Source organism: Zea mays, chromosome 7 (genome assembly GCF_902167145.1).
Source record: "Zea mays cultivar B73 chromosome 7, Zm-B73-REFERENCE-NAM-5.0, whole genome shotgun sequence".
Lineage (NCBI taxonomy): Eukaryota > Viridiplantae > Streptophyta > Magnoliopsida > Poales > Poaceae > Zea > Zea mays.
In genome coordinates this window covers 99,182,794-99,209,082 of record NC_050102.1, presented here as the reverse complement: position 1 = coordinate 99,209,082, position 26,289 = coordinate 99,182,794, and the positions used below count along the sequence as shown (strand labels likewise).

Sequence of the window (26,289 nt, the reverse complement as noted above, 5' to 3'; positions counted from 1 at the left end):
TCTTAAAATAGTTGCCATTGTCAATCTTTAATGGACATTTTTTTTGCTTCTGTTACATATTTTTTTATCTAATACATCTATATCTCTAGTTTTAAGTGGTATTTTGGTTTGTTTGTCTTCTGTATTGGTCTGAAGGACACATACGATGTTTATAGGTTATGAAGCAACACGCGCAAGCTGTTTTTATTTTCAATTTCCTATAAGAAATTTACACCAAATGTGTAAACATGCTTTACTTCCTTAACATTATTTTTGTCATCGTAAAAATGAAAACACGGTAAGGAAAGATATAATATGTAAGGTATAAACCGTGCAAACAAGACATAATAATGAAGATGAAAAACCTTTCTAAAATATTCAAGAAAGTGATAGTTGTTTAAAAAATATGTATATTTTTAAAAACCTCTCATCTCTATCCTTATGTTTATTTGTAGCAATGGGTTGATAAATCACTGGTTAGCTGCGAGTAGCCCTTGCAATTTACACCGCGAATTGCCATCTCGCTCGCTGTAGTTGGGAAGAGGGCTTTCCCTCTTTCTCTCTCCTCGTCATCCCCAGCGACGAAAAGCGTCTCATCGCCTTTCTCTCTCCTCTCTCCGGACCGGAGCCTACTCTCTCCACTAGAGAGCGCGGGACCTAGCACGAGTAGAGGGAGAAGTTGAGGGGGAGGTCGTCGCCGCCGCCGCCGCCGCCGCCGCCGCCGCCGCCGCCGCGAGGTCACCGTCGTCGCCGCCGCCGCTGCGATGGCTCGCCTGTTCCGCGAGTCTCGCCGCGACTCGTCCCACTCCTCCTCGTCCAACGGCTTCCTCCCTCCGGCGGCGGCTTCCAGCCCCTCTTCCGCCTCCGCGATCCCCTCGCCATTCCCGGACCTCGGGGTCGCCCTCTCCGCCGCAGACCTCCGGGAGGCCGCCTACGAGGTGCTGGTCGCGGCCTCCCGCACCACGGGCGGGAAGCCCCTCACCTATATCCCCCAGTCCTCGTCGGTGGCCACGGGGCCGCCGGTGTCCCCGGCCTCCTCCGCGTCCTCGGCCTCATCCGCCTCGCTCCAGCGCTCCCTCACCTCTGCCGCCGCCAGCAAGATGAAGAAGGCGCTCGGGCTCCGGTCCTCCGCCTCCTCCAAGGGTGTCGGCAGCCCCGGGAGTGGCGGGAAGGCGGCGCCCCCGCGGAGGCCCGCCACGGTTGGGGAGCTCATGCGGGTGCAGATGCGCATCTCCGAGCCCGCCGACGCCAGGATCCGCAGGGGGCTCCTCCGCATCGCCGCCAGCCAGGTAGGATTTCGCGTTCGGCTGCTGAGATTTCCGCTGGAATGTAGCTTGGATTTCAGGTCTTTGACTGATCCTCGTTTGCGTGCTCGTTCCAATGCTGGCGTTGGTGGATTGTAATGTAGATCTGGAGTCGGTCAAGCGTGCCATGCTGTTCTCGGAGTTTGTTGAAGTGTCGGTCGAGAATTCAAATTTAGCTAAACTCACACCTAATTTCTTATTTTATTTAAAATTATACTATGTCTTACTATATATTTTTAGTTCAGAATTGGAATGCCGTCGCCAAACATGCGGCATTTTTATTGGGATGGGAATGGAATAACTTATCTGTTCTTTCGCTTTTTTTTGTTTTACAAATATTGTAATTTGGGTGTTGGCTGGAACAGCTGTTATTAATATCTGTTGCCTTCGTACCTAATTAAGGGGTTGTTTGGCATTGCTCCAGAGCAAAACTCCAAAAGGGAACTGACTAGAGCCAGCCAAACACCCTACCTTAGTTGCATTGAGTTTTGAAAGCGGCCAAACAAATTATTGGAGTATCTTTTTTGCTGCTATGAAATCCTTAAAAACAAACTATACATGGAGTTTGAGGGTATTTACCTACCACTATCACTGGTTATGAGAGAGCAATCTAGACTCTGGAGCAGAGCACCCATCTAGAGTTTAGAGCAGAGCTGCTTTATAGTGGAGCAGAGTCATGCCAAACACATCCTATAATTTTCCTGTTGCTTAATTGAATATAAAATTGCATCTCTTTACTTTGTAGTCACGGTTAACCTTTGTTCTGAATTCTTACCTTGGTATAGGGTTGTTGTCAGGGCGCAAGGAGGCCCACGGAGGGGCTGCGACAGCAGCAGCCATAGGCCCTCAAGGGGGATTAGATAAGGATAGTTAGAGATAAGATTAGAAGATTAGTTGAGATTATTTAGGAGATTAGTTGAGATTATCTAGGAAGGTTATCAGTTAGTAGTTTGTTGAGAGTTTTTAGGAGATAAGGATCTCTAGCTAGATAGGGGCGGCCAACCGGCCTATTTATGTAATCAATGGATGAGAAATAAAGCAGGCAAGAATTAGAAGGGAGAAACCCTCCTCTTGCTTGGCCGTGGGTAGAGGCCCCCGGCCGGTGTTCCTGCCCATCGATACCCCTCTCCAATCCCTCACTGATCTAGCGATCATAACAGTTGTTGTGGTAAAATGCCAAGATGAATTAGGAATGCACATACTACCCGTGTTTTAATATGTATGTCGGGCGGATGAGCTGCTAGGTCATGCTGAATGCAGTTCAGCGGTTGTGTTTCCCACATGGGAAAACCCCAGTTGGGAGTTCAAATCTTGGCTGCCACAAAAAACCCCCCTCGCCTACCCTGTTTCGAAAGCACAGTCTATGGCCTGGCCCACTCACGAGGCAAGGGTGTCGTGTGTAAGGCTATCTCCGCTAGGCTGTGTAAACATCCGTGTAAAGTACTGTTTTGTACTATAGATTGCACTGTTTGCATAGTGAAGTTTGAAATAGGGAGTGAGATAAAGAGTCTGCTGGAGATAGCCTAAGGACATGGTATAGGCTTCGGGTGTCTATCCCCGACAGACTAAGTTTTAAATATGTAAGTCAATTTTAGTTTTGTTCCAAGTCAAACTTTTCTAACTTTGACCAAGTTTACATTACCATGTTAACAATATCAAATAAGAATAAATATATTTCATGATCTATCTAATAAATCTTGTTTGATGATGTAGATGACTGTGCATAAAGCTATAAACTCAGTCAAAGTTACAGAAGTTTGACTTAGGGTAAAGCTAAAATAACTTACAATTTGGCATGGAAGAAGTATTTTTAGGATAAGACACATAATTCACTCATTTTGATTTCATACCATGGTTTCTTTCTGTCTTTTTATCTATTTTCTCTGGCAAGGGTAAAATTGGCAATTATTGTGTTGCTATACATTTACAATGCACAATTAAAATCGCTTTCTGCATCGTCCTGATTTTATTACGATTAAGGTTATGAACGATATCCTAGTAGGTCTTTACTCAATAATGTTGTTTAGAGAGTAACTAGTGACCCAATTTGTTTTCATGATTGAAAGGATGATCACAAAGTTTGTATGGGCATGCCATAGTTATCACTAGATGTTTAGGCTTTAGGGTGTGTTTGGTTTGGCTTTTGGTTTTAGCTTTTGCCCCATAAAAGCCAAAAGCCAAACCAAAGGGCTGGATACAGAAAGTAGCTTTTTCTAAAAGCCGACTTTTTTGCAGTGCAAAACTGAAAGCAGCTCTGGACCTGCTTTTAGTGGCTTTCGAATGGAACTGTAAAAATATATATGGAAGAATTTTTAGCGGCTTTTAGTGGTTTCCACCAAATGGTTTTTTAGCATTTTAGCAGTTCACATCCCTTAGCACAGTCCACAACAACTTTTTCACAGCAATAACCCAGCCAAACAAACCCTTAGAGTGACTAGGGATGAAAACGGTCGGTAAACACTAAAACCATTATCGTTTTCATATTTTTTATCGGAAACAAAATCAAAAACGGTAACTCCAGAAACGGAAACGATATCGGTATTTCGGAAACATCGGAAACGAAAGTTTGATGCGGAAAATACACCGATAACGATCGAAATCTAAAATACGATTGGTAAACATATCAAACTTCACAATACAACAAAGTTGACAAAAGATTACAAAGACCACAAGTTCACAATTCATGATATAACAAGTTTACAATATAACAAGTTCACAAGGATCACAAATTTATAGTATAAAAAGTTAGCAAAGATCACAAGTTCACAATATAACAAGTTCATAAAGATCACAAGTTCACAGACTCAAAGTTCACAATTCACAATATCCACTCGATCTAGCTGACATGACATGCTTACTCATGAAATATTTTTTCCTCACATAAAGAGTTTTTTCACAGCCTCACAGGAAAACCCTAAAATCTAGTGTGTGGAAAAGGCAGACTGTCGGCTCTCTATCATTATATATTACTAATACATAACATGTGCATATAAAAGAGTGGATTCGTTCGAGAGACCAAATCATTAATGCCAACTGCCTTACAACACCATCTATCCAAAAAATCTTAATGCATCCAAAAAAATACAAAAATAAGTAATCCTTATCTAGAGACGTACAGGCGATGCGAAAAATCACTTGCTGGAAAATTACGAAAAATTCCAAGACACAATTCCGAAAAATTCCGAGACACAATTCCGGAAAATTCCGAGACACAATTCCGGAAAATTCCGAGACACAAATCCGGTAATTTCCGACAAAAACCGGTAACCGAAGCCCGAAGGAAACGGTCGGTAAAACACCACACCGTCCGATAGAAAATTCCGAAAACCGATTTCGTTTTCGAAAAATACCGTTACCGGTGAATCCGATCGAAAAATTTCGAAATCGGTTTCCGGAATACCGAAAAATTCCGAAATCGTTTTCATCCCTAAGAGTGACAATCGTCTTCAAAAGTTCTCTTGTGTCATTGTTTGCTTGGTTCATAGTAACTCAGGAGTGAACTTGAATGTGGATAATTTATTTTTTTCTTCTTCGAAAGCGCAGGAGAACTGCGCATCATTTTAATTAGAGAAGAAAAAGAAGTCCAAAATGGACCAAGGTACAAAGCCCTAAGCAGGCTTACTCAAAACAAAAAACAAACACCACTCCCTAGACCCTTTGAAGGTTACGCGCAAGCTCTAAGCCAAAGCTCTGAAGATGCTTGGCACCAGCCGTAATCCAACACCCAATCTCATCAAGAAAGACGCATCTGATAGAGCTTAGCGAAGGGGTCTCCCCATCAAAGACAGCTTTGTTGCGGTGGATCCATAAACACCAGGCCCCTAGAATAATGATGCTGTTCATGCCCTTTCTCTTGCTTTTATGTATCTTCTTACTTGTTTTTCGCCACCAATCAGCAAAGGAGATCTCATCCCCAGATGGAGAGAGATTACCAACATTCAATCCAAACAGAATGGAATGCCAGAACTGTCTTGCAAAGACACATGTACACAAAATATGTTGTATGGTTTCCTGCTCTTGATCACAGAGTAGGCAAGACACTGGGTGGTCCAGACCTCTCTTCTCCAATCTATCTGAAGTCCAACATTTGTTCCGAATGGCCAGCCATAAGAAAAACTTGCACTTAGGGGGAGCCCAAGATTTCCAAAGCCTCTTCCAAGGTTCAAACGTAATAGCTCCCATAAATAAAGCCCTGTAACAAGACCTAGAAGAAAACTGACCAGAGGAAGTATGCATCCAGGTGTGAATATCCGTCTCCAGAGTTAACACAATATTGCTAGCAACATCCCAAATCAGCAAAAATTGTTGGATCCCCAACCAGGAAAGAGGTGTCAAGATGTCACTGATCCATTGTTGTCCTCCAAGAGCCTGGGCCACTGTTCTAGTGGAGACAATAATTTTATCAACCTTGGAAACGACTTCAGGAGCAAAATCATTGATGCAGCCGCCATTTATCCATCTATCAGTCCAAAATAAAGTGCTGTTTCCATTGCCCACCGCAGTAATAACCGAAGCATGAAAGAACTTCCTGACCTGCAACGGCACAGGCAGCATAAGCCCATGCCAGGGCCTATTTGAATCTGTTTTCTCCAGCCACAACCATTTAGCTTGCAGAGCCCAGCTCTGATAATACAAATTTGGGACCCCAAGCCCACCAAATAGAAGCGGCCTTGTAACGACATCCCAAGAGACTAAACAATTACCTCCATTCACGTCCTTTCTGCCTCTCCATAAGAACCCTCTGCGAATCTTATCAATCGATTTGATCACCCACTTGGGAATACTCATGGCAATGAGGAGATAAATAGGGATGGCAGAGAGAACAAAACGCACCAACGTCGTCCTGCTAGCGAGATTAAGTAGCCGAGCCTTCCAATTGGGGAGTCTATCTGCTATCTTCTCAACCCAGTCCATAAGATCTGCCTTTCTGAGCTTTCTATCTGATATTGGGAGACCCAAATAATTGCAGGGGAAGGACGCCGAGCTGCAACGAAGAAGGTTGCAGCCCTGCTGCACAGCCTGGTCGCTACATTTAATTGGGATGGCACAGCTCTTGTTCATATTACACACCAGTCCAGACGCTGAACCAAAGCAGTCCGATATTACCTTAACACAATTCAGATCTTCCACTATAGGTTTAACAAACAGAACCACATCGTCAGCATAAATAGAAATTCTGTGACGTATGTTCTATCAAATTTAGATAAAAACTGTAATTATAGCGTGTTCTCTGTTGAAATAACATCATCAATTTGGTAGTTCTTTATGTGGTTGTACATGTATTGAAGTTTTTAAAATACATTCTTACATTTTTCATGAAACAGCTTGGCAGACGCGCAGAATCTATGGTCTTGCCCTTGGAATTCTTGCAGCAATTCAAGGCATCAGATTTCCCTGATCCTCAAGAGTATGAGGCGTGGCGGAGTAGGAATCTGAAGCTTCTTGAGGCTGGTCTACTTGTTCATCCACTCATTCCATTGAACAAATCAGACAGTTCTGGTCAACGGTTGCGGCAAATTATACGGGGTGCATATGATAGGCCACTTGAAACTGGGAAAAACTCTGAGTCAATGCAGGGCCTACGTACTTCTGTCATGTCCCTTGCTGGAAGATCTCATGATGGAACTTCTGATGGATGCCACTGGGCAGATGGCTTCCCCTTGAATCTCCATCTGTACCAAGTTTTGGTAGAAGCTTGCTTTGATAATGACGAGGGCACTGTGGTCGATGAGATCGATGAGGTGATGGAGCTTTTGAAGAAAACCTGGGTTATTCTTGGAATTAATGAGTTACTCCACAATCTTTGCTTTACTTGGGCATTGTTCAACCATTTTGTTATGTCTGGTCAAGTAGATATTGAGCTGCTTTCTGCGGCAGAGAACCAGTTAGCTGAAGTAGCTAAGGATGCCAAGAGCACAAAAGATCCAAATTACTGTAAAGTATTGAGTTCAACATTAAGCTCAATAATGGGCTGGACAGAGAAAAGACTTCTGGCATATCATGAAACCTTCAATACATGTAATATTGAGTCTATGCAAGGCATTGTCTCCATTGGAGTGTCAGCTGCAAGAATCCTTGTTGAAGATATATCTCAGGAATACCGCCGTAGAAGAAAAGAAGAGACTGATGTAGCTCGAAGCAGGGTAGAGACATACATAAGGTCTTCACTAAGGACAGCTTTTGCTCAAGTAAGTCTTGTTAGTCGTAAATATCATCATCAATCTTTGGTTCAACATATATGAATAATGCTCTTTCTGTACCTCAAAATATCTATGTGCATTCTTGTTGGGTTTTTAACTCTAGCCTAACCCAACTTGCTTGGGATAAAAGGCTTTGTTGTTGTTGTTGCTGTTGCATTTTTTGGTTTTCGACATCAATTTATTGTTCACAACCCATGCATGTTTGGTAAAGGAATGGCCAGAAAGATTTAACCTGGAAACTATATGAAAACATTTTCCTCGATCTCAAATTATATTTGTACTTAATTGTTCTCTTTTATGCATGGTTTGAGATGCTAAGTTTCATAAAATTGATATTTTGGTATAGTGCACCAGCTCTTCTGTTATTGACGTTACTTTGACCTTTGTAGAGAATGGAAGAAGCAGATTCAAAACGGTCATCAAGAAACCCTACTCCAGTTCTTTCTATCCTTGCGAAGGACATTGGTGACCTAGCTACAAAGGAGAAAAATATCTACAGTCCAATACTGAAGACATGGCATCCACTCGCTTCAGGTGTTGCCGTTGCAACCCTTCATTCTTGTTATGGAAATGAGCTGAAGCAGTTTGTAGCTGGGCTTACAGAGCTGACCCCTGATACAGTTCAAGTACTTAAATCGGCAGATAAATTAGAGAAGGACCTTGTTAATATCGCTGTAGAAGATTCTGTGGATAGTGATGATGGAGGCAAGTCACTTATCAGAGAGATGCCGCCATATGAAGCTGAAAATGCAATTGCTAATCTGGTGAAAGTGTGGATAAAAGATAGAGTAGACAGACTCAAGGGATGGGTTGACCGGAATTTGAAGCAAGAGGTGCTCATTTTCCCCCTTTCACCATGAGACCTTAATTTCTTGATATAAGTAGATAGTCATAATTCAGTAACTAATTTCGTGTGCTGTTGTACTTTAATTTTTCAATCCGTTTTCTGTATATATATCTGATCATCTTAAACGTGTTGTAGTAGCATTGTATTATATACATACTTACTAAAGTGGACCATTTTTTTTTCATCTACAGTATCGATAATCATTTGCATTATTTACTAAGCACACATCTTTGAGGTGTAATGTGTTTGCCTATTTCGTCCATGCTACTTTTCTTCCATTTCCATCAACCATTTGTCACTCATCAACGGTTACAAACATCTGAAGTGAGCCCCTGTGCGTGCTTAAGCATCCAATCATGTCACTGATATTGTCAGCCGTAGTCCAGTATCGCACTCTTGCTGTTTTTTTCAGGTCTTGAAATTGCAAGTCTATGTGCAGACTGAAATATATGTTGCCTTTGAGCAACTTGAACTAGGCATTCTCAACTGCCTTCTGGGAATTAAATAAAATCTGATACTTGATCTGCAATACATGATACAGAGTTCTGTGATGCCTAGCTTGAAACTTGTATCTATGGGTTTTGCATGATTTCTGAGTCAATAAACCTGGTAACTTTTTAATGCAGACCTGGAATCCAGGTGCCAACAGGGATAATTTTGCTCCCTCTTCTGTGGAGATGCTTCGGGTTATTGGTGAAACATTGGATGCATTTTTCCAATTGCCTATACCAATGCATCCAGCTCTTCTTCCTGATCTGACAGCTGGGCTCGACAGAAGCCTACAACTTTATGTTGCTAAAGCAAAATCTGGCTGTGGTAAGTACTAGATAAAGTTTAAGTAATTTGTGAGAATGATATTCCTTTGGTGAACCTCATTTCTGCTTTTGTGTCACTGAACAGGAACACGGAATTCTTTTATGCCCCAACTACCTCCACTCACACGATGCGAGGTTGGCTCCAAGTTATTATTCAAGAAAAAAGAGAAGCCACAAAATCTGCAGGTTCGAGTATCACAAAATGGAGCAGCAAATGGAAATGATCCCTTGGGCCTTCCTCAACTCTGTGTTCGCCTGAATACACTTCAGTACATCCGTGGTGAGCTTGAGAACATAGAGAAGAAGATAAAAACAAGCTTGCGAAATGTCGAGTCAGCTCAGGCAGATGTCACTGATGGATTGGACATCAAGTTCGAGCTTTGTCAGGCAGCCTGTCTAGAGGGCATTCAGCAGATTTGTGAGACAACTGCATATAAGGTGATGTTCTATGACTTGGGCCATGTTCTCTGGGACACCCTTTATGTTGGTGATACTGCATCAAACAGGGTGGAGGTACTGTTGAGGGAACTTGACCCTGTCCTTGAGACGATATCTGGTATGGTGCACAACAAAGTGCGGAACCGTGCTATTACTGCACTGATGAAAGCAACTTTTGATGGTTTCTTGCTGGTGCTTCTTGCTGGTGGGCCTTTGCGTGCTTTCACCCGCCAAGACTCTCAGATAATAGAAGATGACTTCAGGGCCCTCAGAGATCTGTATTTAGCAGACGGGGATGGTTTGCCAGAGGAATTAGTTGACAAAGCATCCTCCCAGGTCAAGAATGTCCTACCCCTCTTCCGAGCAGACTCTGAAAGTCTCATTGAGCGATTCAGACGCATGATGGTTGAATCTAATCGGTCTGCGTCCAAGAACAGGTTACCATTGCCTCCAACAACGGGGCATTGGAGTCCAAATGAGCCTAACACAGTTCTGCGAGTTCTGTGCTACCGGAGTGATGAGACAGCTACAAAGTTCCTCAAGAAAACTTACAACCTACCGAAGAAGATATGACTTGTGGGATAGATCACAAACCACATGTACATTTTCCTGTCAGTATAAAAAGGTTTCTCTATGCCTGTCACAATCTCTGGCTGAGGACCGAGGAAATACCCACTAAACTTTCCACAGCAAAGGCGCCTCCTCAAGTGATTGTCAACAAGAAGGTTTATTCTGTGGTGCTGGAGAGATGTGACTGGGTGTTTTCGGTGGTTCGTATCATGGATAGGTTTACTTACAGCTTGATTTGTTCATTATATTATATATGTTTGCCTAATCTAGTTCTTTTGCTGACCTTGCGCTCATGTAATTTGATTCATTCTAGTTTGCGACAGCTATACCCAGCGTGTGAATAAGTTGTGTACTCGCGTGATACTGTCTGGTGCCTTTGATGTGACAATATGAGGAGCATTTGTATATTTTTACTGCATCGTGCACTCCCCACTACTTTGGTAGTTTTCTGTCATATCCTTGATTCCTTGTTGGGTTGAACGTTCTTTGGTTATGCAACTATTTCAATTTGCAGTGGAACTATTTTGTGTGTTTTGACATGGAAAACATATCCTATGCAATTAATTATGTTGGTGCAATCGTTGGATTAGATTGCTTAATTACACAGTTGCGTCAATGACTTATTGCACCTCAGACCATCTCCAATAGTTTTGTATAATTTTACTACCTAAATACTAGATTTAGCAAGTCCTCAAATATATATATATATATATATATATATATATATATATATATATATATATATATATATATATATAGTATATGTATTTAGAGCCCTAGGCTCTATTTAACTATAGGAAGCCCCGACCATGTGCCGACCAGGTGCGCGACCGCACCGGACCCTTTTTGGCTTATTGTACCTAACTGCTTACGCCAAAATATAATACGAGTTATGCTGATGTGTGTATCAGTTTATGCAAATATAGTCTGCGCATATTACGTGCATCGGGCCCACGATCTGGCCCACGCCACCACTATAAAAACACCCCCACGCCGCCAGGAATTAGGTTTTAGCGGCGGCGGCGGTTCTCTAGGGCGTGCGAGCGGCGGTGATCCTGGGGGCCAGCAGCGGTGTCACCTCGAGGCAGGCGACCGACGGCGGCGCTCCACCAGGAACGAGCGACAACGACGCTCCGAGGCAGGCGAGCAAGCGGTGACGGCGCTCTTGAAGCGGACGGACAACGGCAGCGCACCCTAGGCCCGGTGACAACGGCGGTTGTCCCGTCCGTCTCTGCGATGGCCACCGCCACCGCCGCTCCAGCATCTGTGGCGCGACGACGGATCTGGGGACACGCTCGCGACGGCGGATCCCTGAGGCGCGACGGCGGATCTGGGGACACGCTCGCGATGGCGGATTCCTGTGGCGCGACGGCGAATCTAGGGACACGCTGTGGCATCGGATCCCGAGGGCACGCACGCGGCGGCGGCCCCATGAGGTGCGCACGACGGCGATGTGCCAGCGGTCGCGACGGCGGATTTCCCTAGGCGCTAGCGACGACGGCATCCTCCCCTAGGCACGAAGTGGTGGCGCATCCCAGATGCGAGGCGCTGGTTCCGCAGGACGGCGATCCTATTTTTATGCTATTTTGTATACATATTTATGTCAATGTCAATAGGATTTTCTATACTATACTTAAAGCACCAGTTTCAACGGTCGTCATGCGTCATTTTTTACAAATAACCCCTCACAGCTATTTCAAATTAATTGCACGTCTATATATATGCCAACGCTCGACACGGGCTAAATGCACGCGGACCACAACTATGGCACAGACACGTCATGCCGGCCTGCTAACTGTGTTGGGCCAGCCCATTAGCCCGTCGATCCATTTAACTAAATCAGCGTAACGACGCCCGACACGGGCTACATGCACGCGGGTCACAACTATAGCACTGCCGGCCTGCTAACTGTGTCGGACCAGCCCGTTAGCCCGTCGATCCATTTAATTAAATCAGCGTAAAATGTTAAAAAAACGGTGCACCAATTAATTAAATCAGCGTAAAATGTTAAAAAAGGTGCAGAAGGTGGGGTTCGAACCCATGCCCTGATGGAAGAAGAGCGGACGACACTGGGTAAAACTGTCTAACCAGTAGAACATCACGCTAAGATGTTTTTAATATTAAATATAAATTGTATATAGGTATATACCCTTTTTTGTAAAATAAAAAAATAATCGTGTCGGGCTGGGCCAGCACTACGGGTCGAGGCTATAGCCCAAGCACGGCACAACGTTCTTGGCTCTTGCAAGCATTAGGTCGTTTCTGAGACCACATTGGCGTAATAGACTACATGGTGTTTGAGGTTGCTGAATTGGATGGAGCAGCAATGATTTGTCACACTAACAGCAAAATGAAAGGTTATTAGTTGAATTTAAATGTTAGTAATTGCTATGAAGTAACATAATTTATATGAAGCGCATCCAGTTTTTATTGATGCCTGACTTTAGCAATCACTCTATATTTTAATATATCTTTTTTTATAAGTTTGACTTCATGGGACTTATTTTAGAAACTTGATCTCAAACTTTCTCTTATTTGGTCTCTGTATGGTGGAATTATATCATTTTATAGTCTTTGTTCATTCAGTCAATCGTTGTGAACTCTCTTTTAATCCCTCACTTTATTGGCCATGTTGTACCAAGATATATTTGCATGGAGTAAACAATAACATCAGTTAGCCAATCAAAAAAATATAATATACAGAGAGCGGAGACAATCAATAAAAAATCTTGACATTTTTTTATGGATAATTTACGTGGGTATTGTTGTAAGCCGTCGCAACGCACGGGTAACCGACTAGTATGACCTATATTTCAGTTCATGGATCCGCTTCCATCTATTTGTCTGTTTCTGATATTTCTATTCATTTACGCTAAAATTTATACTCATTTACGCTGTTTTGGTTCACGATTTACACTTAAATCCGCTCGAGCCAGAACCCGTCATTTACGCTGTTTTGGTTCACGATTTACACTTAAATCCGCTCGAGCCAGAACCCGCGCACGATTTTTACGCCGTAATTTGTCCCCATTTGCCGTTACGAAATCAATCGATGATTTACGCTAAAATTCATACTCATTTACGCTGTTTTGGTTCACGTTTTATGCCGAAATCCGCCCGAGACAGCGCCTGTGGCGATTTTCATGCCGTAATTCGAGACCCATTTGTCGTTACGAAACAGATCGATGATTTACGATAAAATTTGTACTCATTTACGCTGTTTTGGTTCACGTTTTACGCTAAAATCCACCCGATCCAGAACCCGCGCACGATCGGGTGCACACGATTTTTACGCCGTAATTTTAGGCTCCGTTTGCTGTTACAAAACAGATATAGGAATTACGCTAAATTTCGTACTCATTTACGCTGTTTTAGCTCACGTTTTACGCTGGAATCCGCCCGAGCCAGAACCCGCGCACGATCGGCTGCATGCGATTTTTACGCCGTAATTTTAGGCCCCGTTTGCTGTTACAAAACAGATATAAGATTTACGCTAAATTTCGTACTCATTTACGCTGTTTTAGGTCACGTTTTACGCTGCAATCCGCTCGAGCCAGAACCAGAACCAGAACCAGATCGAGCGCGCGTAGATATACCTGACTGGGGCTTCCCATACTATATATATATATAGGGTGATGGTAATGGGAGCCCTGGGCTTCCATTAGTACCAGGAAGACCCAGCCAGGTATAGCCACGTTCCGTATCAGCGTGCGTCCCATCGGGCACGGTTTCTGACTTAGACAAATTTTAGCGTAAAACGTGAACAAAAAGAGCGTAAATGATTACGAATTTTAGCGTAAATCGTAGATCTGTTTTGAAACGGCGAATGCGGCCCGAAAATTACGGCGTAAAAATCTCGCGCGTCCCATCGTGATCGGGTTCTGACTCGGACATATTTTAGTGTAAAACATGAACCAAAATAGCGTAAATGAGTACGAAATTTAGCGTAAATCGTATATCTGTTTCGTAACCGTAAATGGGTCCCGAAATTACGGCGTAATAATCGCGTGCGTCCAATCGTGCGCGGGTTTTGGCTCAAATATATTTTAGCGTAAAACGTGAGCTAAAACAGCGTAAATGAGTACATAATTTAGCGTAAATCGTATACCTGTTTCGTAACAGCAAATGAGGCCTGAATTACGGCGTGAAAATCGTTTGCGGCCGATTGAGCGCAGGTTCTGGCTCGAATGAATTTCAGCGTAAATCGTGAACCAAAACAACGTAAATGATTATAAATTTTAACGTAAATCGTCCATCTGTTTCATAATAACGAATGTAGACCGAATGTATCTCTCAGCGCATGAGGTTGTCATAAAGCGCATCAACAAATTTCGTAAATTGGTGTAAGATACAACAAGTGATCTGAGGTAATTGTAGCGTAAAATGCAAGCTAACCATCTACAGGAGAACAGTTTCAGATTTTGCAATAAGATATAAGAGATAATTATTCCTGTACTCAACTATGATAATGTCGTGTTTACATTTTAGCTGTTGGTACATACACACAAAACTCTGTTTCACCATAACACCAAAACGCATCAATTGCAGGAGTGTACTGCATGTGAATAAAAACATGTCAGAATTCGGATAGCTGTAATATAAGGCTTTTGGAACATAATCTTGTCTATACACCTCAGTTTTCAGCACAGGTTACTACAAGAAAATAAAGAATACATAATTGCAGGAGTATACTACAAGAATATTCACTACAAGGGAAATATACAAAATGATGAGTATCAAGGAATGACTTGTTACAAAATACCTGTAGTGAAACAACCTATGGCTAACTGAACAATAGTGTATCCTATTGTTGAGAGCTGTTCGTCAGCAAATCAAATGAAATTGCCGCATGACATGCATCTACAAGTTTATAAAGCTAGGATCTTTCCCCTGGGCCATTACCGACCAACTAAAAATTGACTTTTCACCAAAGACGTAGTCAGCTAATTCAGTAGGAACACACGCGAGGACAAGACTTTTTCTCATTGAGCTAGTCGAATCCCTAACAGCAACAGGCAAAGGGAAACAGGAGGTACAGGTGCAGATCAAGTCTACCTCATTGAAGCCGAGCCGGTGCCCTGGTCAGCTGGTCAGATTATCAAAAACATAAGTGGGCAACTTAGAGAAGATTTCTCCACAGGATCAGTATAACGCGGACGATGCCAGCAAGACGAGAGCACCATACTACTACTACAGATCTGAGCACGAGAGTAAGTTAGGTATTCACAAGCGAATGCAAGCACAAATCAATGAGCATCGGTGAGAGCATTGGACACCAAACAGGTTGCAGGGTATAGAAACAGACGATGTGGACAACTACCAGCCACACCAAACCAACTTTATATTTGCTTGTGCTAGCTACAAAGACGTGGCTGGATTAGAGCATCACAAGTAATGATTAACCTAATCATCAACTAGTCCTGATAAAACATCCCAACTTTCTCAGTGATTAAAATAACAGTGGTTTGCCTATATTATAATACAATTGCCACGGGCACACGCATATGCGATTGGAAAAACCCTCCACAAAATGAAGGAATGAAACAATGCAAATCGCCGCTCCTATTCGATTCAAGGAAGCATAAAAACAATACTGACGCAACGCTAACAGAAATAATTCATGCGTGACTGTGCGGGATGGCATCCTGAAACTCACATCGACAGCAGGAATGAAGGCCATCCTTGGTCGAACCCAATTGATAACAGATCCTTCGTCAGCACTGTATAATATCTAGTTAACAAAACTCACATCAATTAGGAGAATCCGCTACGCTAGCTTCAATGATCGGTAGATGGACCAGAAGTGGGCAGAACTATACCTACAAACAACAATAGAAGCAAGGGGAGACGGTGGAGCCGCTGGAACTTTGTCACCGCTGGTACATGACCTCTTTCGCTTGGAGTCTGCCTCGTCGGTGTTTCCTTCATCAGATCCACAACCACACACCTCTGTGCAATGATTCGATGGTCAAGCCGCCAAGCCGCCATGGACCCTGTCGCCATCGCCATTGCTGGGAGCTGCGCCAACGCGTGGAAGCGGTTGAGGAGAGCGAGCGGCCGAAGAGCGACACGAGCAGCGGTGCGCGCGAGCCGCAGTGCGCGGCATGGAGGAGACGCTCTTCTGGCGCTGCGCCATGGATCTCGTCTATGGGGACGCTTGTCCGCTGCGGTTGTGCTGGCTTCGCCGCGCTCGCTCATGTCGTGCAACCGCCGCCACTGAAACCCTAGTATCAGCCATCGTGGAAGGCCAGATAGAGCGATTGTTTTTATACGATGGTACATGAGCGTAAACTTGTGTATAACTAAGCGTAAACATTATAGTGGGTGGACCGGATGGTGCGCCTGGTCAACCAGACGGATGGTCGGGGCTTTCTGTAGTTAAATAGAGCCCAGGGCTCTAAATACATATACTATATATACATATATTACTTTCTAAATATATTAAAACTTGCCATGTCACTAGTTTGAACAAGACTAGTCATTTTTTATTTTGTTTTCATCTTCCTTTTCAACTCGATTTCAAAATTGTGACCTCGTTAGCCGACTAATTCAACATGGTGAGCTGTGTTAGCCTTTCAATTTGTTACCGTAATTATTTATTTATTTATTCCTGACATGTGCATTATCAATAGTTTAGTTTACTAGCTGCTACAATTGTGCATCTTCAGTGGCTGGCACATGGGCTATGTTAATCTATATTTACTGCAGAATGGGAAAAAGTCGTCGAAATAAAAAAATATGTCAGATTTTATGTTTCGGGAGTTGGTAAATGGTTGCTGACTATTCGGAGGAAATGAGGTTAGACGAGAAGTGACTAAATTTAGAAGTTTATTTAGAGAGCTATTGGAGAAGAGTGTTTTTGGTTAACTTCCTAAATTATTGATTTAGAGAGTCATAGAGAACTGCTGGAGCTGCTCTTATACTCTCTCCGTCCTAAATTATAATCTGTTTGACTTTTTTTTACAAATTTGACGTAAATTATAATTCATTTCAGTTTTTTGTGACACGTTTGATTGGCTTGTTCTATTCATGTTTTTTGCGAAAAAAATTAAACCCATATTTAAAGTATATTATATACTAAACAAAATCACACAAAAATTAACAATAATTATGATTTTTTTGAATAAGATGAGTTAGACAAACTTAGGATAAAAAGTCAAACGAATTATAAATTCGGACGTAGGAGTATGTTATATATCCTTGCAATAGGTGGAATGAGTTAAATATAAAATACTCTATTCATCCTAAAATAGTGGTCGTTTTAGCTCTTAATTTTTATTTTTAAATAAATGATGATATACTTAGGTCTTGTTTGTTTCGGATTATAATCTCGCTAGATTATATAATCCAGCGCAAATAATCCAACTGGTAAACAAACACCATAGATTATGGGTTCAGATTATATAATCTAAAGCCTAGATTATGATAATATCATAATCTCCTCAAGAGTAGCTTATTTGAGATTATTTTGGCAAAAGACCCACTACCCATGGTTATGTAAATAGAAATTACAATATATGCCATCCTTCTTTTCTCACCTCAAATAAACAAACAAGGATACTGCTGTCTTTATTAATAATCTAATGTATAATCTAGACTACCAAACAACTATATATAAATTATAATATATCTAGATTATAATATAGATTATAATATAGATTATATAATTTAGATTATAATCCAGATTATATAATCTATAAGCTAAAACAAACATGCCCTTAGACACATGCTCCCTCCGGTGTCCTATTAGTTATCGTTTAGAAAAACGACACGTTATCTAAAATATGACTTTGACCAATATTTTCTTGTTAAAACACAAATATACTCTTAATACATTTATACTTTTATAAAAGTACTTTTAAGACAAATCAATATATATCAACATTAGGTTTTAATACTAAATAATAAAACAATTATTTGTAGTAAAAAATTTATAAGTTTAACTCAAATCTTGTTCAAAACGATAACTAATAGTACAACGGAGGGAATATATAAAACACATAAGTTAAGTATTGTATGAATAAATTAATTCTTTTAAAACTAATATTATTTTAGGATAGAGGGAATATGAGTTACTGTTGGAATTGAATGCATCACATTGCACGGCTGCACCAATATAACTGAAGGGTTGCACCAATATAACTGATGGTACAGTATATGTTCCTGATTTTGATTTTACTAGTTGCAGGTTTGAAATTTGTTTCATTATTCCCAGTTCGTAGCCTGTTCTTACTTCTTACACATAACATGATTCCATGAAGCCATATCGTCTATTATTCCTAACGCAAAGTGCAGCGTGCGCTGCATGCCTAAGCAAGCGGCTTCCACTTGGGGACGAGAACAAGGGGTACCCGCGGCGGCGTCGAGAGCCCCGGCGCCTCGAGCATGTCCATGTCCGCCGAGTGCGTGCCGCTGGGGAGCTCCCAGTCGAAGTGGCGCAGGAGGCTGGCGAGCGCGAGCTCCAGGGCTGCTAGCGCAAAGCTGATGCCGGGGCAGATCCTCCGCCCCGTGCCGAACGGGAGGAGCTGGTAGTCCGTCCCCCTCACGTCCACCGCCCTTGCCTCGCTGCCCGCCAGGAACCGCTCCGGCCGGAACTCCTCCGGCGCGTCCCACGCCGCGGGGTCCCTCCCGATCGCCCACGCGTTGACCAGCAGCGCGGTCTTCGCGGGGATCTCGTACCTGCCGCCCTGCACACCCGCCGCGGCCATGGATTCGCGCGGGAGGAGGAGCGGCACCGGCGGGTGGAGGCGGAACACCTCTTTCACCACCGCCCTCAGGTAGACCATCTTGTTCAGCTCCGCGTCTCCGAGGTCCGTTAACTGCTCGAAGTTGCCGCCGGCCACGCGCGCGATCTCGTCCTGCAGCTTGGCCATAACCCGCGGGTTTCGGGCGAGCTCCGCCATGGCCCATTCCAGCGTCACGGCTGTTGTGTCCGTCGCCGCGGCTATCATGTCCTGCGGGGATGAACGTAACGCAAGAATGGATCATCGTACGATCAGGCAGCCGGACGTGCAAGATGCCAAGATCTTCCACACAATAAGAAAAAAAACGGTTCATCACCTTAGCGATGGCTTTGATGCCATCGTCATCGGTGAGCTCGAAACCCTCGAGGCCTCCTCCTTCCTTCAGCTGCAGGAGGACGTCCAAGAAGTCACCATCCTGTCCCTGCCCCAGCCCCTGCCCCAGTCTAGTCTTCTCCTTGTGCTCGGCCACGATCTCCGACAGGAACCTGTCCCAGTTCTCGTTCATGTCGTCGATCTTCTTCTCGAGCCCTGTTGCGCACCTGAACACCCTTGCTGCCGCGCTCGGCAGCACGTCGTCCGCCTGGAACCCCGCCACTAGCGTCGCGCCGTGCGCCAGGAGCTGCCTCAGCCTCTCGGCCGTCGTCCCGGCGGTTCCGGCTGCGGCGCGGGTGACCACCGAGTTGGTGTAGCCGTACAGGAGCTCCTTCAGCTGCACAGCTTCTCCAGCCTCAGCGGCTCGCCGTGTCCGCGCCACCAGCGCGGCCGCCTCAGCTTGACGGACGGGCGCGAACCCGTCTACGCGGCGCTGGGAGAGGAGGTGCACCACCGCGATCTTCTTGGCGCGGCGCCAGTGGTCCCCGTACGGCGAGAAGGAGATGTTGCGGGAGCCATACGTCTGCTTGTGAGCCGCCGCGTTGTGTGGGCGGGAGGAGAATGCAAGGTCGTGGTTGCGGAACAGGTCCGCGGCCGCCGCGGCCGTGGAGACGACCAGTGTCCGCCGGCGCCCGAGATGCAGGAGGAGAAGGCCACCGTCGCCGCCATATCGGAGTTGCAGCTCGTGCAGGGACCGGTGCGGGAGGCGGCCGATGAGATGGAGGTGACCGACCAGTGGCAGAGACACGGGCGACGGCGGGAGTTTGCTCTTGCTCGACCGGTTCTTGACGATGTAGAGGAAGCCGAGAAGCAAGGCAGCGCCGGCGCCGGCGAGCACGAAAGCAGACATATCTTCACCTCACTCTGCCGGCTACTGAGGCTGAGGCAGAAAGACATACTATATTAACTAGTGATAATCACTGCTAGTCCTAGGTTAAAAAATCTGCTGGCGGCTACTGAGGCAGATAAGATTGGAAGGACTCTTTGGCTCTTTGCTCAACCAGCTACATTGTTTATAAATTGTACTAGTTATGATAATCATTGCTAGTGCTAGATTAAAAAGACTGATGGATATTCCTCACCAGCATCATCCGGCCTGGGATCACCTCGGCAGGTAACACAACCCCTTTCGTTACCTTCTCTTTTATAAGAAAAATAATTACTTATTAGCAGTACCATTTGGTAATCATACACCGAGTACTACAAACCATTGTCTTATTAATAAAGAGATTTATAAGTTAATAGACTAAGACCTTGTTTGGTGTGGTTGTTGGCTCGTTTTTGGGGCCAATCACCAAATGAACCCTAGGACTAGCGCACGGTAGTTGGGACCTTGGGTCCTCTCCATGTGAGTGCGTTCCGTCTGTGATTGATGAGCGGTCGGACCGTCCGCGCTGCGCAGAGAGGCTCCGATCTTCTCTGCAAGCGTGCGACCGTCCACGTATGGGCGGCAGATCGCCCGCGAGGCGCGCAGAGGGCTTCGTGGATCTCCTGTAGAACCTAGATCTCGCTCCTCGGAAGGAACCCCGTCAGGGAAGAAAGACATCTCTAAGCGACCGATGAACCTTGCTCCGGTCACTCAATGAGTAGTAAGAACCAAGAAAACAAACGATTTATGACGTAGAGTCGAGAAGAGGTGAAGATTAGGGATAAAGAAGACTAATCTAGGCTAAATTACTGCTTCACCTAAGGCAAGAATGTAAAGGTAATGATAATAGATTGATTTTGTCGATTGGGTGATACCTCAATCGGTCGTACCCCTTCATATTATTGGGGAGTTCTAAACCCGTTTCTAAACGCTTCCCAATAGATTACTGTGTGATTAGTTGAATAAACACGCATGGGATAAGGACTCTCGCCCGAGTTAATCTAACCATAGACCGTCCGGGCTATACGCGCGGACCGTCCGACAGTCCCCAGGTGCCACCTGGAACTAGCCGTTGGGTTGTAGTTCCCTAGTGCACCAGACTATCTGGTGAGCCACTCGCTGTACTTAGGAAGACAGTCTGCGAGTGGCTACACTTCCTTCATGTCTTGGACTTTGCTTGATACTTGTTGATCTTTACTTATGGTCTTCATAAAGTCTTCTTTTGAGATGTTGCTTTCTCAGTGCCTTAGTCCAAGTCACTTTTGCATCCTGTGAACTACAAATACAAACACTAGCAAACACATTAGTTCACTGATTATGTTGATCATCAACTACAAAAATCATTTAGTCAAATGGTCTGAGGTCCATTTTACTTACACCTGGCTCAAGCGCTGGCACTTGAATTTGGACAAGGTCTAGACCTCTAGGAACTTACCCAATGGTACTTGGTCAGCTGTCATGGGTGGTGGAAGGGGTAGGCTTAGGGTACGGAACTAAGCTAAGTGGCTACCCAGCTCCGGACCATGCCGAAGGACTTGGATTTTTTCCCCTTAGACCGAGTTCATAATGATCCATTCCTTATTCACATTCAAGCGGGGCCTTGAACCAGGTGCAAGGTTAGGTACACAACTCGGGTTTCATGATTACAACAGAAGCTTGGACCCATTGGAGGGACAAAGGGAAGCATTACGTCCAATCAAGAAAAGAAATCGATGGACATCAACAATCTCTTCCTTTACAACTGGATACACAAAATCTGCGTGATGAATACCAGAAGTCGGGCTTACAAGGGTGGCCCCTACTGGGCTAGACCATAGGTGGTGCCAGGAACCCGGTTTACATAGGCGTACCTTGCCGAACTAGATTACAGATGAATGTTATATTATCATAAAGGAAGAGTTCATTCTCATGCTACCTTGTAGAAGGCACAGAGCCAACCTATGCTGAGCGCGTTCTGCTTTCCTTCATAGTTGAATGGTAAGCAGTGGTCCGTTCTCCCTTGGCGATAGTTGAGGGCAGCGTTTGAAGGAAGATGTCAGTGGCTACCCCAAACACCATTAGCTTGTGCCATGGTCGATGAGCTAGGCCTTGGAGATGTCGAGCCTTGAAGGAGGCCAACACGGTGAGCTACATAGGCTTTGATACCGCCCCACCCTTTAGATTCAAAAGGCAAGCAACACCTCATGCTACCTTGGTGATGGTCGAGGATGGGGCTCGATTGGAGGCGATGTTCGCTTGGTTGACACACGTGTAGTAGTTGTCGGCAATCCTCCTACCTCGCTGGAGCCGCTGTTACCCTTCAAACTCGAAGGCATCACTTGGAGGAGGCCGCCTGCTGTTAACCTGAACGCCATGAGCTCGGGGCTACCGGCTGCCACGACCTTCCCCGGATGCCATGGGCTTGTGTCGTGGCCAACGAGCTAAGCCTTGGCACAATGAATCGCGCAGTAGGTTGACACAATGAATCGCGCAGGTCTTGGCGCTGCCCTGCCCTTAAAACACCATCGGTGTGTGTGGTGGATCCCTTGGAAGGGACACCACTGAAAGTCGCCTAGAGGGGGGGGGGTGAATAGGCAAAACCTAAAAATTATAAACTTTGAACACACACTTTACCCGAGGTTAGGATTAGAAACAAATAATAATGAATACGGAGTGCGGAAGAGAGTTCTTCTTGCTATGAGTTGCTCAATCAATGCGGATAACTTTGGGAGCTAACTCAAAAGGATTGTGAGCAAGAAAACTTTTAGAGAGAGAGAGAGAGAGAGGAGAGGGAAGAAACAAATAGAATGGTGAAGATCAACACAAATGAACACGATGATTTGTTTCCCGAGGTTCGGTTCCAATGAACCTACTCCCCGTTGAGTAGGCCACAAAGGCCGGGTCTTTTTTCAACCCTTTCCCTCTCTCAATCGGTCACCCAGACCGGTTGAGTGCTTCTTCTTAATCTCAAGGTCACAGAGACCCCACAAGGATCACCACACACTTAGGTGTCTCTTGCTAGCTTTACAAATCACTTAGAGAGTTTAGAAGGAGATCAAGAAAGCAACCAAGCAACAAGAGCAGCAAATGAAACACAAATCTCACTCTCTCAAGCCACTAATCACTATTGAACACTTGTCTTAATTGTGGGACTTGGAGAGGATTGGAAGCTTTGAATGTGTCTTTGGAATGAATCCTTTGATCTTGTATTGAGTGTGGAGAGTGGAAAGCTTGGATGCATTGAATGGTGGTGGTTGGGGGGTATTTATATCCCTAACCACTATTCTAGCCGTTGGTTGCGCTTTCTGTCGACGGGCGCACCGGACATCCCACTGTTTACATTCCAGTGCCTGCCACGTCAGCCGATCGTTGGGGTTTGGAGCAGTTGACCGTTGAATTCACCTGTCCTTGTGGCGCACCAGATAGTCCGGTGGCACACCAGACAGTCCGGTGCGACCTGACATCGCAAATTGTTTTTGACCTTCCGGCGCTTCAGACTGCGGTGGCAGTCGACCGTTGTGAAGTAGACCATTGCTCTTGGGCTCACCGGATAGTCTGATGATTTTTAGCCGTGGAGCGCTGCGTTTTCTTGAGAGCAGCCAGTTCATTGGGCGCTCCATCCTGGGCACCGGACACTGTTCGGTGCACATCGGACAATCCGGTGCACCGTAGGCTGGTGCAATCCTGATTTGCCCCAAACTTATAGAATTGGCCCAAGGGTCATTTTCCTTATATGTGTATATGAACTTTATGCACCTGAGAAAAGATCAACTAGGCAAACTAGTTAGTCCGTATGGTTTGTGATGGTCGTCAAACACCAAAATCGATTATAGGAAATGGTTGAGGCCATTTCTCTTTCAATCTCCCCGTTTTTGGTGATTGATGCCAACACAAACCAAAGCAAATACAAAGTATAGAAATGTAGCTAGTTTGTATTTTGTCAGATGTGCATAAGTTACTTTGAAACGAAAGCAGTTCTAAGCATATATGATTGTTTTGATATAGTTAACATTTTGGACCACATTTGCACCACTTAGCTTGTTTTTGCAAATCTTTTGGAAAAGTCTTTTCAAATTCTTTTGCAATTAGTCAATGGTATAAGAATATGATTTTTAAAGCATTTTCAAGTTTTAAAAGATTCTCCCCCTTTTTTAAATGCTTTTCCTTTGGCTAAATAAAAACTCCCTGTAACGCCCTGAATTTGGGGGTATAAATTTTTGTCTCCAATATTCACCAAATTCAGGCGTTACTCTCTTTTCTCTTCCTGTTTCGCTCCTTCTTCCCATTTTCAAAGCAGTATAGAGACTGGTGTCCATATCGCATGTAAACAAAAAAACCTAAGTTGACATGGGTGTTGTATCATGTCGAGGCATATTTTTTTGTCTAATGTTGTGTCTAATCACGCGTTCGTGTCGCTTCGGTTTTGGTTCGTGATTTAGATTCGATTAGAGGTAAGCGGGTGCGTGCTGTGGGTTTCTAGCCCGGCACCTGGCGCCCTCCCCCCCATGCACGTGCCCCCACCCCTCTCTCTCTCATTTTCTTTTACCGCGCAACAACTTCCCTCTCCCTCTCTTCCATCTCCCCTTGCCCTAGGTGGGATTCCGGTGAGCGGTTGCCACCGATCATCGAGCTTCGAGGTGAGCTCCCCCTCCCCTCTCCTCTCCCTCCATCCTCCCTCCCCCGCGCCCCCTTCTCGGCGCCCTCCCGACCGCGCGCCCCTGCCCGACGTCCTTGGCCGCGCGCACCCCATGCTCGGTCCCTCGGCCACGCGCTCCCTGCTCGCCCCCCGGCCGCGTGCCCTCGGTAGCCCCCCCGGTGGCGGTCTACCCCCGGCGCGGTGCAACCCCGGCGCAGCGGCCCGCCCCCAGCGCGGCCTGCCCCCGACGCGGCGGCCTGCCCCGGTGCGGTGCGCCCCCGGCCCGGCGGCCCGCCCCAAGCGCAGCCTACCCCCGGCGCGCCCCTGACCCGACGAGGTGTGCCCCCACGCGACCCCGTGTGCACGCATCCCTAGCGCGCGTAACATTTAAATTCAGTTTGAATTCAGTTTTAATAGTTTAATTCATGTGATGCGTCACACGCTTCGTCGCGCGATGATCCATTTTATATGCAGATTTATTAGTGTGCTGCGTCGCGCGCTTCGTCGCGCGATGATTCGTTTTATTTCAGATTATTTAATGTGTGGCATAGCGCGTTTCGTCGCGCGATGTTTTGTTTTAGATTCAGTTTAAGTCGCGACGCTTCACGTTAATTTCAGATTTAATTCAAGTGTTTCGTTGCGCTCTGTGTCGCGCGACGATTCGTTTAATTTCAGTTTAGTCTAAGTGTTGCGTCGCGCGCTTCATCGCACGACGATTCATTTCAATTTTTAGTTTAGTCCGCGTGTGCTGTCGTGCGCTTCGTCGCGCGACGACTCGTCTTAGTTTCAGTTTAGATCGCGTGTGCCGTCGTGCGCTTCGCCGCACGATAATTCTTTTAAATTTACCTTGAGTTGTTTATAATAATTAAGCGCGTAGCGTAACTTTATTTTATGCATAGCGCTATTGTTAAATTAATGTGATTATGTTTGGTCAAGTATTTTAATTTATAGCATCTTAACATAATCACCTTTCGACAGTAGCCTCGACCGTGTTTTCTCTTTCTCGCATAGTCGTAGATACGAGCCCTATGCCAAGCGTCTCCTTATTTGTTGCATTCTATTGCGTGGTGTATTGTTCCTTTTTATATTAAGTTTGTGGAATGTATGTTTGAACTCATATAGATAACGGTGCGTTGGCGGAGTTCGAAGGAGTTGCAGGTGAAGACCCTGAGCAACAACTGGTTGGCGAAGGCAAGTGTCCCTTGACCCATCTATGTTCTATACATTTTATAATTCACTCCCCGCATTTACACAATTTATACCTAAGAATTGACTAGCTTTGTTTATCTTGTCCTTGTTTACCTATGTGGGTTGGATCATTTTAGTTTAGCTCTATGCTAGTGCTTCACGTTAATCAATGAACATGATGAGATTATTTATGATACACTATTTTCCCCTTTTGATTATGGTGATGATATTGCGACATTCAAGGGGACTCGAGCGGTTTCTCGAGTGCCTCTCCGTAAGGACTGGTTCGTTGGATGACCACCCGGGAAAACAATACAACCATGAGGGCGGTATGGGACGCTCTTAGCTG

At 44.9% G+C, this 26,289-nt stretch overlaps 2 protein-coding genes and 1 pseudogene across 2 annotated transcripts; 1 reads left to right on the top strand and 2 right to left on the bottom strand.

Annotated features, from left to right (window-relative positions):
- The first annotated feature begins 439 nt into the window (after nt 1-439).
- On the top strand, nt 440-10,571 carry LOC103632616 (Retinol dehydrogenase 13). The gene is made up of 5 exons (XM_008654369.3): nt 440-1,268; nt 6,608-7,471; nt 7,873-8,316; nt 8,957-9,146; nt 9,231-10,571. The coding sequence occupies exons 1-5, from the start codon at nt 744-746 to the stop codon at nt 10,154-10,156; spliced, it is 2,949 nt and encodes a 982-aa protein (XP_008652591.1). The 5' UTR covers nt 440-743; the 3' UTR covers nt 10,157-10,571.
- A 7,680-nt stretch (nt 10,572-18,251) lies between these two features.
- Nucleotides 18,252-20,249, bottom strand: LOC103632615 (cytochrome P450 71A1). The gene is made up of 2 exons (XM_008654368.2): nt 19,214-20,249; nt 18,252-19,107 (listed from the first exon to the last, which is right to left on the bottom strand). Exons 1-2 carry the CDS (start codon nt 20,117-20,119, stop codon nt 18,463-18,465), a joined length of 1,551 nt encoding a protein of 516 aa, XP_008652590.1. The 5' UTR covers nt 20,120-20,249; the 3' UTR covers nt 18,252-18,462.
- A 3,147-nt stretch (nt 20,250-23,396) lies between these two features.
- Nucleotides 23,397-25,121, bottom strand: LOC109941119 (uncharacterized; annotated as a pseudogene).
- Nucleotides 25,122-26,289: the final 1,168 nt, after the last annotated feature.

Bases quoted from the DNA above. Each gene is read 5' to 3' on its own strand.
- LOC103632615 (XM_008654368.2), bottom strand. From the start codon at position 20,119: ATGTCTGCTTTCGTGCTCGCCGGCGCCGGCGCTGCCTTGCTTCTCGGC. The intron at 19,108-19,213 runs GTGATGAACCGT...TCATCCCCGCAG, and splicing joins GCATCAAAGCCATCGCTAAG to GACATGATAGCCGCGGCGAC.
- LOC103632616 (XM_008654369.3), top strand. From the start codon at position 744: ATGGCTCGCCTGTTCCGCGAGTCTCGCCGCGACTCGTCCCACTCCTCC. The intron at 1,269-6,607 runs GTAGGATTTCGC...TTCATGAAACAG, and splicing joins TCCGCATCGCCGCCAGCCAG to CTTGGCAGACGCGCAGAATC. The intron at 8,317-8,956 runs GTGCTCATTTTC...TTTTTAATGCAG, and splicing joins ACCGGAATTTGAAGCAAGAG to ACCTGGAATCCAGGTGCCAA.